Raw genomic sequence first — 13282 nt, forward strand, 5'->3', positions numbered from 1 at the left:
GTTTCTGGTATTGGTTTTTAATACAGTTGCTGAGTATTCTTGCCAATTCGTCGTTTAAAGTGTTATGTATGTGTAAAATCTGGCTGCCTGTGACGATTATTTAAAAAAAAAAAAAAAAAGCTGTTGCTGTAACTTCTCTTGTAATTTTAGCCTTCAAATACCTTTTTTGAGGGATACCAACATCACCTGTAAGCAGTCACCACCCCATCCAGCTTGGTAGTCTCAACCTATTAAACTCAGTGTAACATGGGTAGACTTAAGTCTCAGCGTGGTCAGTTAACGCTGCTGTATAGAGGGCCACAACTAGCAACTAAACAAGAAAATGATCGTGCTGAGGCTGTGAGCGCAGGGCCGAAAGACAGACAGAGTGAATGTGTGACTGCACCTTTAACATTTTCTCACTCTTAGATAGATGGGTAGCTGCAGTTTGTAGGTAGTTAATGTTAGACATTTTACTACCAATATACTTTGGCAGAAAATATGAGTACAGTAGTCAGTGTATCATGGGGCATGTCAGTCAACTATATTTACATATGACCGCAACAGGCACCAGGGTAAGGTACCTGCAAAGTGCAGTGACCTAAGCTGCCAGTTACTCTGCATTAAATGAAGCTTCAATGCTCCAAAGTACACCCAGAGAAATGTAGCAAGCTAAGTTACAGCAAAAGTAATGTACTACATCAGAGCTTTACTTTGGCTTTATTCTAAGTCAGCGCCAGCAGTGATCATTAAAACTCAGTCAAAGAAATAGGCAGGCATAAATATTAAGTTCAATTGCTAATTGAACAATAAGCTGTGTTCTCTGCTGCCACTGCTCCAGATCCAATATGGCAACAAAAAACACACAATAAATAGAAGCGCTTGTACATGTGCCCATGCGTAACTCAGTTTGTAAATGCGTTTACATGGTGACATTGTGGGGACTCACCTTCCTTACAAGGACAAAAGCCAAGTCCCCATAACATATATCATTAAATTTCAGGATGAAGACTGGGGTTAAGGTTAGGGTGAGGTTAAGTTTAGGTTAGGGTAAGGGTCAGGGAAGTAGTGGCTATGGTTAGGGTAAGTCTCTAGGAAATGAAGGTAAGTCTTTGGAATGTCCCCAAAAATTATGGAAACGTGTGTGTGTGTGTGTGTGTGTGTGTGTGTGTGTGTGTGTGTGTGTGTGTGTGTGTGTGTGTGTGTGTGTGTGTGTGTGTGTGTGTGTGTGTGTGTGTGTGTGTGTGTGTGTGTGTGTGTGTTAGCTCCTGCAGCCTGTGCATGGGTATGCTCATGGGCCCATTTACAGGACAAACTAATTCGTGATCAGTTCCTCTCTGTCTTCACCCTCTGCCAAATTTCTGTCAAGTAAACTCAAGCTTGCTTTGTCTGTATCCCCCCCATATCATTTGATCAGTAAGAGAGCTTAGCTACCTGACGAGCTGTTTGACTCAGTTCATCTCTTCAGTGAATGTGAATATTGCAGACAGAGCACCGTCGAAACCTGAACAAGAAATGTTTTCAGGCAAACATTTTCTTTATTTGTCCACAGTGTTTAATTGCAAGGACATAATATCCATATGTTACACTTCAAATGAGCAGTCAGTACAATACATACTGGTGCTGAGTGATGAGTAAGAGAAACTAAAATCACACCGGCAAGAAAATGCCTAATGAAGATCGTTGTATCATAGCTTGTTGCACAGTGCCAATGGTATTCAGTTGGTGTACTTACAGTTAGTTAGAGCAACAATTGGGCGTTTGTTTAATTGTTGGTTTAAGTCTTTTTTACCATCTGTTGACTTCAGCTCCTCAAATTTGAGAACTGGCTGCTTTTCTTGTCTTACGAGGAAAACTGTACTGTCGGACAAAATGTGACATTTTATCACGACATCATGTTGGGCTGCAGAAAATCACAATGAGCATTTTTCCAGTTTTTTTGATGCTTTATAGGTCAGACAGATTGATGGAGAAAGTAATTGGCAGATTAATCACAAATGAAATGAGTTTAGTTGCATCCTTAAAATACACCTTCCCTTCTGGTGTATTTTTTATTTAGTTTATTTGATACATATGACAGATATAAAAGCTTGCTTCTCATACCATGAAGGACTTCTGGTGTCTGACTTCTGTGCAAGATCCATTGTGTTATTGTAAGGCTGCATAAAGCTCTCAGATAGGCCTCTCAGGCAAAGTTGGACTTTTTGCCACCTTGCTGGATCATGTGTATGCAGTGTAGTGTGCCACAGTACGATGTGCCAAACAAAATGTTAACAGTGTAACGCTAAGTGTAGCCTATGCAATATTGCAGTTAGCAACAAACATATGATTATGCAATGACCTAGAAATGGAGTAGTAGCACACGTAGTAAAACGGTTAAGTTGTTTTGTTGTATAATGCAGAAACCATGAAGAAACAAATGTATTTTTTAATGAAGACCTCACTGGCAACATTGTTAAACTTGAACCTGACAGAATGAGTTCATGTTTATGAAGCAAGTGTCCATGAATTATTATTTTTTCAATAAGAGTTTCTGTTGTTGCGGCTGGCTGGTGCAGGCAGTTCTGTATGAGCGAGCGCCTATATTACCAGTCCTCCATAAGCACACGGTGTTCAGCCTGCATGTAAGATCATTATCTTCCCCAGAGATTAGTCAAAGGGCTTCCTCCTCTTCATTCACCCTCAAGCACCCGGCACACTGCACCACTCCAGCCGCATACGTCCACAACAAACACTCATGGCTGCCTCAACAGCGTCTCAGCAGACACCTTCTTTTTTATACCCCTTTTCCTACCTACTGATACTTACATGCTTTTTTTTAATCATTAATCCATCAGCCCCTCTTTCATCGATACACTGAGCTGGCCTCAGTGCTGGTGGAACTGGATGATTCTTTAATTTGTCCCACTGGGCAAGAGGAAGAGATTGAGGACTGGAATGAAAGAATAACTCCCTCCTTCCATCACTTTGTCTTCAGAGCTAGAATTAGTCATGTCAGGCACATGAGAGTGCAGATCCCCTTTTGGTGCTTCAGCCAGTGTTATGTAATGTGGTGCTGCTATGTTCCTTCACTGTGAACAAGGAGGTGATGGTTCTGTGGTCGGACTCCCCGTCAGCGTGCTAAGTAGAGCAAGAAATCCTCTCCCTGTCTGAATCTTTTCTTTTCCATCTCTGCTTGTGGTGATACATCAGAAACCTACTGATATCCTCCTGAGGCTTTCTGTCCCTGCTTGTGGGAGGACCAGATGGAGCTTGACGTGAAACCGCACTGCTGTGCAGAACTGCATCAAACAGTACAAGGAAGCAGTGTGTCTGTGGCAGTGATGAATGATAAATGACTGGCAGGTCAATACAGTGTTTAAAGGTTCAAATCTCTGTCAAAACTGTCAACAGCATTGTGAGCCTGTATTCATTGTCATTAACTCTTAACATATTTACAAAGAACAACAATCATGTAATTACAAACCAATTACAAAGTGCAGTGACCTCTTTTGAATCAACAGCCCATTTAGGCAGCAGTTTTGCATAAATCATGTGTACAAGATCAGATTAAAATTAGAAATGTAGCCTCGATGCAGCGTTACATTAAAGTGTTACATGGCTAATGCAGTCTTCCCCATAGAGTTGTACAGGCCTGGTGGGCCAATGAGCCAATGGGACTCCCTGCCAGTGCCCAAACAAATCTTTTTAATGCTAAAAATAACCCTAAATATCCATTCATTCTGAAATCAATGATTTGCATTTGTGGGGGCCTCTGCGCAGCGCTGTTCCTAAACATGAGTCAACCTCTGTTGCCTGGGAAACTCTTGATGTGATGTGAGTGCCACAACCAGTGTCTCCCCTATATTCATCCTGCTGTGGCATGTGCGCCACATGGGACTAACCCCTCCACACATGCGCAGCAGAGTAACACATTAGCTCGCTGACCCTTTTGGTGTTGTTGTGTTTGTAGCTGAGCTAAACCAGAGACTATTCATTTAGAATGGATCGGTGACTCTGCTCTGCCCTCAGTGTTCTTTGTTTTCTTGAAATAGCCCCGGCGCATTTCGTGTGGAGTGAGCACTGCACTGGACCTTTAAGTGCTACATCACTTGTTAGCAGCTGATCATATGGTAGCACAGGAGGCAGTTTGGCTGTGTGGGCAAGGCTGTCTGAAGGCTATCCGCCTCACTGGAAAGTAAATGTTTGTATCAATATAGTCACGTACAACTCTGATTCCAAAAAAGTTGAGATGCTGTGTAAAATGTAAATAAAAACAGAATTCAGTCATTTGCAAATGAAATGTGTTTACCAACAACAGTTTTGCAAAGTGCAGAAGTAGTCCTTTACACAATCACGTGTTTCACGAAGTGGTGAGCCTCGCTCGATCCTTGCTTGTGAACGACAGTCTTTGAATCTTTTGTTGGGCCTGGCCCAGCGTGTGTCGAATATGTTGCTGACATCAAATTCAGAATGAGCATATATTTACAAAAATCAATGAAGTTGATGAGGTAAAACATTAAATATATTGTCTTTGTATTGTTTTTTTGGTGTGTGTGTGTGTGTGTGTGTGTGTGTGTGTTTGTGTGTGTGTGTGTGTGTTTTACACAGCATCCCAACTCTTGCAATCAAGGCTGTAACAAAAAAAATCATTGTTGAGAGTCTCTACCACATTTTGGTGTGATTTATGGGGACATTGCGTGTGTCCATGGCTGTCTGTGTTGGAGGTTAACATACACACACACACACACACACACACACACACACACACACACACACACACACACACACACACACACACACAGAAAATGCAGTTTTACTGCTGCTGTTTCTTTTAAACTTGTAATTCCCTAAATCTTGATGCAGCGAGCAGTGAAAAGACAGATGCGTGCTGTGTTTTACTCTGAAGTGCAATGGTTAGGTCAGGGAAGAGCAGCTGATTTCAAAGGCGTCTCTTTGTCTCGAGTGAAGTCCCATAGGCTCTGACTTTGAGCATCGTTAATCATGTCACGGCATGGTTGTCTAGTGATTCCCCTTGGTTGGCTGGTTTTGGGGCGTGGATGGGTTAATGATACAGTGTTAACGTAATTAATTACAATATTGCAGAACATTTGGACATCAACAAATAGTTAATGTTAAAGGAGTCATATTTTACAAGTCTTGGCCTGCATGAATATACATATGTCGCAGCAATATTACAGCTTACCTCATCAGTGACTTTTGTGCCGTAAAAGGTTCTTATTCTTCAAAAAGTAGATGTCGTGCCCTGGCTTCCTTTTGCATTCTTCACAACAGAATTGTGTGAAACACTCCTTCCCACAGATCTGACCAGAGGACACACTGAGCTAGCGAGATAACCGTAGTGATGGTAGATACTGTAGATCAGTCAAAGAGTTGCAATCCCGTGATCAGCAGTCAGACATTGCATGCTGCGATCAGTGTGTCGATGCAAAACAAATTTGGTCAGTGGAAGACCTTTTTCAGCAACCTGCCAATGGCAGCTCACCACATACCACATGCAGCAAATGTGTCTTGCCCTTGATTGGTGGGCCAAAAGTGCATTGCACACTGGTCATGCAGCATTGTCATGTGACAGAAGAAGCCACCAGAAAACTGCAGAAAACATGGTGAAAATATGATATTTCAGTATGAATATGAAGAAAGCTAGTCTACTCATCGCTCCACGCAGATCTGAGGTTTCCACCAGCCACTATTCTTCATGTCCTGGGTGAAAGCTTCAGGGCTTGAGACGAACAGTGTCCTGTTGTCCTGGGAATGATTTGAAATGTGAAACTGCCCCCTAGCTAAATGACAAATTGAACCCAGTGCATTTTCTCATGCTGTTACTGTAGCTGCTATCACTGGCTGTGTCTTTACTTGGTTGAACCACTTTTTGCTGCAATTCAGCGGCAAGTCTTTTGAGTCTTGGGTTTTGTTTCTACCAGCTTTGCACTTCCAGATCTGGGTGATGTGCAGTGTTGCTTTTCCACCACACACAGCATTTTGTGCCATGGCCAAAAAGTTCAGTTTTGCTCTCGTCTTACACAGTACCTTCTTCCACGTAATTTCTGTGTCTCCATGTGGCTTGTGGCAAACTCCAAACAGGATTTCTTATGGCTTTCTTTCAGCTATGGTTTTCTTTACACCTGATTTTTAGAGTGCATGACTAATCGTTCCAGATCCTCCAGACTCACCATCAGCCTATTGGTTGCTTCTCAGAGTAATGCTCTCCTTTCCCTGTTGTTCAGTCTAGGTGGACAGCCTCCTCTTGGTAGATTTGCTGTTGTGCAATATTCTTTCCATTTTCTAATGATATGAAGGTGCTTCATGAGATACTTTCATTTTTTTTTTTTTTTTTTTTTTTTTACCCTATCCCTGCTTTGTACTGCTCCACAACTTTATACCTGACCTGTTAGGCGAGCTCATGATGCTGTTTGCTTGGTAATGTTCTCTAACAAACCAAGGCATTCAGGGAACAAGTGTTATTTATATTGAGAGCAAATTGTACACAGGTGGACTGAATTATGGACTATTTTGTGTAGGTCCATTACATATGTCCCAAGTAAGATGCACTTTTATTTGTGGTTGTAACGTCACAAAATATGGAAAAGGAGGAGAGAATACTTATGTAGGGCACTGTACTTGGGCTTGATTCATGCCATCTCTTATCAGATTTTAAATTTTTTATTCACACAGCATGGGTGGCACGGTGACGCAGCAGGTAGTGTGCGTGCCTCACAGCAAGAAGGTTCGAACCGCGGGTTCGCCGGTTCGATCCCTGAGTCGGGCATGGCCTTTCTGTGTGAAGTTTGCATGTTCTTCCCGTGCATGCGTGGGTTCTTTCCAGGTACTCCGGCTTCCTCCCACAGACCAAAAACATGCTTATTAGGTTGATTGGTGACTAAAAATTGTCCTTAGGTGTGAGTGTAAGCGTGAATGGTTGTGTGTCTACATATATGTTGCCCTGTGATCGGCTGGCGACCGGTTCAGGGTGTACCCCGCCTCTCGCCTGTTGACAGCTGGGATAGGCTTCAGTCCCCCCGCAACCCCAAAAAGGGATAGTTGGGTATAGACAATGGATGGATGGATGGATTCACACAACATTATTACTGACATCTTTTTTCCCCACACGCCTTACCCACAAATTAGGGCCGAACAGCTGATCAAAATATTGTGCATTGTGAGCATTGTGATGCTGCAGAGATGCTACAAATCATGTCAACAATCATGTCTACAGTGGATATGAAATACAAAAATTAGCATTCCCACTAAAATTGAGATTCATCGTGATTACAATCTCTGTCAGCAGTTATTTCAACGAAAACTGTGGATCAAAGTGAAATGAAAATTAGAACGAAAACATGGCAGTCCCAGGATGGAAGGAATTGTCACATGGTGTGCAAATGACAAATTGAAGTTGAGCACTGCCACTGCTACATGCTATGGGTAACATTCACATTACAGCAGTCCCGTTACTGAGCTGGCAGGCTCTGACTTTCCTGACAGCTTCTCAGTGTTGCATGGACAGGCCGCCAATTAGAGTGGTGTGGCACGCGTTCCTGTCCATCAGCTTAGACAAAATCTTATCGTTTCTGTTGTTGCAGCTACAGAACATGTGCAGAGCTGATGAAATGCAATAACAGAAATGTGTTGGTGTCTGTCCAGAGAAGACCTGAGCAATCAGAGGTTCATCCTGACATGTATTTGGGGCTGCTGTAAAATGTATTGTTAGAAGAATATTTATTGTTCTTAGGTGTTTTATGAAGTAAGGTTTTCCATTGTTGCACACAAAACATAAATCTAACCCCTTTCCCATTATTTTTTCCAGATTATGTGTACTTTGAGAACTCTTCCAGCAACCCTTACCTGATCCGCAGAATAGAAGAGCTCAACAAGGTTGGTTGTCTCTCTTTCTTCCTTCAGTTCTTCCTGTAATATGTGGTACTGTTGTATTGTCCTATTGTATACCTTAATCAGCTGTGTCCTCTCAGCTCATACACCTTAGACACAGAAAATTCTGGTCGACTGGCTGGTGTTTAAAAATTCAATGTGAGTATATTAGGTTCCAGTCAACATACTGTACACACAAACACGTTCACCATGTCCCTCTGTCTTTCCTGGACACTGTTGGTAAACCGTGGCCACTGTAATGACAGGACACTGGTGCAGGAACCACTTACATAACAGCAGCAGCAGCAGCATATGACACAGGCTTGTTTCCCAGTCAAAGGATTAAGCTCATTTATGTAACACTTACATTGAAGGGCTTGTGCTGAGCACCAGGAGGACTGCATCGTCCTGAGTGCTAATGGCTGCTGAGCACAATGAATGAATAGTAAGTGAGAGAGTGGCCAGTGCTCCAGCTCCCGGCTGGAATGTAGGAAAGCACTGTGTTGCTCTAGCTGCTCTCTCTCCTCATGATCACCATCAGTCCAGGCAGGATGAAACCCCTCATCATTGTACAGACCTTAAGTGCCACTATTAGTAAAGGATTGGTTACGTTTTAATTACCAAATTCATGTTCACTAGCATGCTTGTCTCAGGTTAAGCTAATTAGCCACCATGCTAGGCAGATTTTGGTAGGAAGTTTGTACCATTTGCATTTGTTCAGAATGTTAACTTACATGGTTTATGCTGTTTTAAGCTTAACGCCAAGGGAAAGCTTAGATTTATTGTTTTAGTGAGTAATGTCTGTTTTGCATTAATAAACAGGGGGTGGGGTTGGCGATATGTTTGGAACCCAAAGTAGATTATATGAGTAGTGAAATATTCAGTGTACCATGAAGCATGTCTATCAAGACATTTACATATGGCAGCAACAGACACACATACTGCCGCACACACACAGAAGAGGCTTTCCTGTAACAACAGATCCAACTGAGTTTATGTTGCAGTATGAAGTGTGGAGATGAAGTTAGCTCTGTCTGTATGAGACGACACAAGAGGCAATGTGAAAAACAGTTTCCCAGTCGGCTTCAAATGAGGCTGAATGTTCACAGAGTTTCTCTTGACTGTCCCTCAATATTAAATACACCAGCATTACTCCAGCGTGTGGGTCTGCAAAAGATGCTACTAACCACATTAGCCGCAGAACATGGTAACAGCAAATTCAACAGGCTAATCAGCAAAATACACAGTAAAGCAACATAAAAACTTTCAGATTCTAAGTTTGAAGTTATTATTGATCCTTTCTTGAGCATCAGTGAATCCTGAATCCTGCTTTTTATTGGTCCTCAGAGCAGTCCAAAGTAAATGATTTGCACACACATAGAATTGTTTTCCTGTTGTTGTTCAAGTTAATCCAAGTTAATCCATCAAGTTAATTAATAGGGTCTTCACTTCTTTGGATGGTGGGAGTAGATGAAGACGTTTGTGTTGGTTCTTGAAGCCAACAACAAATTGAAATGTGGTGTTCGTAATTAAAGTGAGGAAAATAGTAATTAGTGGATGTAACTAACTCTTGCATGTAACTATGAGTATGTGCGTAGCCCTCCACCTGCATGCTATCACAGCCACAGTAAAGTGCGTTAGTTTTATTGTTGGAACACATTTGTCACCGTAATGATAATATTGCAAATCCATGTTGTGGCGGAACACGACACCGATGATGCGGTGTAACGCCCATCCCCAGTTAATGGTGGAGTCATTGGCTGGAAGTGGTTTGGTGAAGCATCAGTGTGTAGAATTTAGTGAATCCCCCTAAACGTACCCCTCCATTTGTAAGCTTGTAGGAGAACCTACCATGACTGCGAAACTCACAAAACATTGGATTTGTCCATCCTGGGTTACCATTGTAACATGGCAGACCCTGTGGAAGCAGACCTGCCCCCTCTGTAGATTCTAGATCATACTAAAGAAACAAAAACACAATTCTTATTTCCAGGTCTACCTAAATGAAAACCTACTTATGAATATTATATTCCATTTTTGCCATATTCTGCCAGTAGATCCCACTAAATCTTACACACTGGTCCTCTAATCTTCAGAGAAAATAGCAGAAGTTTGCTTTCGGTTGTACTGCCAAAAATAAAATTTTGTCCATAATCTGGATAGACTGCTGGCGAGTCTCCAACCTTGTGTTCTTAGTGCAGGTAGTGATGTTGCAGTGTTGCCAGATCTCAGGTATTGAGTGCATTCTTACCATAAATGATTGAAATTATGGCCAGAACTACAAAAATTAGAAATGTGATCAGGGGGTTATCCTGTCAGGACAACAACTTGATTACAGTTCTGCACAGAACCGATGACAAAATAGACTTTGCTAGGTGTAGGTATTTTTGGTTGTGACTCATGTGTGGTTGGCATAGATATGATGGGGAAAACACTCTGTCACAGCTTACATGTGCTTATGATTAAACAGTTTTTTACCTGCCATTTAATAATACACCATGAATCAGAACTAATGAAAAACCAGAGCTGAAAAGCAAAACTGAAATCAGAAATTGTACGAATCAAATGTACATTATGGTGTACTCTGAGTGGTAATCCATGGTTAGTGAATTCAAACGTGACAGAAATGAATACGCTCAGACTTTTGACAGGGGCTATAGAGCAGAGAGAATTGTACCAGTGCTTTATTGTGATGCTAACTTGTAACCTGATTCTCCGCTTACAGACAGCCAATGGGAATGTGGAGGCAAAGGTGGTGTGTCTCTTCCGGAGGCGAGACATCTCAGGCAACCTCAACACCCTGGCTGACAGCAATGCAAGTGAGTAGCAACCAGAGTCCAAACCTAATCTCAGCTCCCCTCTTGTTTCCTACCATGAGAGAGCAGGTATGATATGGCTCGCTGCCTTTAATCAACCTGTTCCTCATTGTGTTTCACATAAAAGCCTCAAAGCACCTCTTCAGCATTTATGTTGGAAACTGCACCACGGCCTGTTTGCAGGGATTAAAATAACACCAGCACTTTTGTCTAAGGCTCAGTGTTGAATGCTAGTTTGGAAAAAAAAAAAGTTCAAGGGATATTTCAGCGCCAGAAAGATGATCTTGTCGTAAAACGGGCCTGTCTATGCAGTACAAAGGTGCAAATGTGTTTGAAGCTGGTGCTATGTGACCAGAGAGAAAAGGGCTGCAGTTATTCCTTTTTTCCCAAAAAGGTACAACAACCAGAATGCACTGCGCTTGTTGCCTTTCCTATTTAATAGGCTTGACCAGAGCTTTTAGATCCGACCACCATCACTTCCCCTGCCCCAGCCTACACAGTCAGCCAGCACTGTACCAAGGTCCAAACTTGCAATAATGATACTGGCAAAAACAAACATGTCTTGTGAGAAAGTGTGTGAAGGGTGTGAAAATCAGTCACTCAGCATCTCTCAGGTTTGTCATCAAACTTTCTCCTCAGTTGAAAAAAACCCCCAGTATTTCTTAGTTTAATACAGTAGTCGGGTAAAATAGCACTCTGGCTATTAAAACAAGTTATGTTATTTAAAGTTTTATTCACATCTTTCTATTGCACACTGCAATGATGTTATGAAAAGACTAACTTTGTTCAGTGTGAACACACTGAGCAATTTAATGGTGTAATGTTGTATTAGCTTAATTCTAATTTAGATTTAGTTGTTGTCTTTTAATCTAGTTGACAAAAAGAAATAACATATTTAATCATCCAAAGATTAGTTGACAGAAATGTTGCTTCACCGTCTCTCATCGGCCAGACTCCTTCAGTGGTTGCACTTGCGCTGTCGGTGCACAGTCACAAGAAGACGGTGTGGGCGCGCAGGAAGAGTGAATGTTAAGAGAGTGGTGACTGTGTTCTGACACAGAAGTTGGCAAAGATCTATGGGTTTGCCAAACTCCAACACTAAACAATCTTTTATCTCTACCTTCTCTTCCTCATTAGCAAAGAGCAGCGTATAAAACACTCAGCTAGCAGCAGCACTGTCACTTCGACCAGTTAAAGTGACAAATGCCTCCAGCGGCAGCTCATATCAGCTGTCAGTAATTAACATTAATTCTGTGAGTAACTTGATGAAAGAACAGAATGAATCTTGGCTGTTGTCTCATTTGCGCGCTGGTGTCTGTACTTGTTCAGGAGACATTTGTGAGCGATGACCCTCCTCCATGTAACACCACCGTGCAACCACGAGTGGATTGAGTGTTTCTGTATTCCCAACAGGATACAACATGTCCTTTTTCGAGCACATCATGACAGATTCCCCTTGACCTTCATTCATGTTGTATCAATAATTTAAGCTGATCATAGTTTTGAAGCAGGACCTTCAGTATTTGGATTAAGAAGCTTGTGAAAAAAGGTGTGTTAAAGCCAGTCGTCTACAGGTGTAGATATACATTTAATACATTTAGATAAATTTAATCAGCATGTCATATTGTGCTCAGCTCATTTTAAAGCTGCAGCATGTAAGATGGAGTAGAGAGCAGACTTAGCCTGAAAATTTGAACCAGCACAAGTTCACGTCACTCCCCCTCCGTTGTACTCATGGCCTGCCTCCAAGCCCCTCCTCCCTGTGGCATCTGCGCGGCTGCCATGACAACCAGTAACCTTAGCCTTAGCATCAGAAACAAGCTAACTCTGCCCAGCCGCTACATTACAGTTGCTAACATACCGTACATGCTGCGGAGTGTTACTGTAACAATCACCATATTAGCTTTATGGTTATTTGTTGTCTTAGCCGTATATGCTGTTGTTGACAGTGGCGGTATGGGCAGTTTCTCCTTTGCGGGTGGCTGTTGCTCCACCATAGCGCTCACTAGCCTCCTGACGCCGCTCACAGAGCTGTTTGACTGAGCGGCAGCTGGCAGCATGAGTAGAGGGAGGAGGCGGTTCGCAGCGTGTGTGAGTAGTGATTGACAGATGTCAGACACTCCCTCAGATGCTCCTCTGGCTCCAATTGGTTGTTTTGTGTCGGGCACGGTGGATTCTTGCAAATCACAGCAGGAGCAGTAGGTCGGACCAATGGAGCTGTTTTATTTCACATTACATGTTTCATGTACTGCTGTCTGGGCATACGGACAGTTTTAGCAAATATGATAAAAAATTACTTTTATAAGTTACATACTGCAGCTTTAAGGTTGTTAGAGGAGACAGGTTTCACCCCAACACCACTGAATCAAATTATGTGGTGATAAAATGATTCCACATCCGCAGGAGCTGTTTCTTAGAATGATTCTAACAATAATAATAGTTATTTGAATGCTAGCTCTGCCCCCCTCACCCTGACTCCGCCCATGAGCCCAGTCTCTGTCTTCTGTGTGATCAGAGAGCCAAGGAGGAGGGAGGTGGAGGTAGTGCGATAGTGTTAATGGCACGCAGATGACTGAAGCTTGATCACATTCACTCATTACCCGCACACCAACACCAGC

At 42.4% G+C, this 13282-nt stretch overlaps 1 protein-coding gene across 1 annotated transcript in view; it reads left to right on the forward strand.

The window, feature by feature from the left end:
* Positions 1-13282, forward strand: part of mta2 (metastasis associated 1 family, member 2) — a 31784-nt gene that overhangs the window by 2520 nt on the left and 15982 nt on the right. Inside the window, exons 2-3 of the mRNA XM_070993584.1 lie at positions 7787-7854; positions 10574-10667. Of these exons, the coding sequence (XP_070849685.1) occupies positions 7787-7854; positions 10574-10667 (162 nt within the window). The remainder of the gene's footprint in view (positions 1-7786; positions 7855-10573; positions 10668-13282) is intronic.

This window comes from Chaetodon trifascialis, chromosome 23 (genome assembly GCF_039877785.1).
Source record: "Chaetodon trifascialis isolate fChaTrf1 chromosome 23, fChaTrf1.hap1, whole genome shotgun sequence".
Taxonomy (NCBI): Eukaryota; Metazoa; Chordata; class Actinopteri; order Chaetodontiformes; family Chaetodontidae; genus Chaetodon; species Chaetodon trifascialis.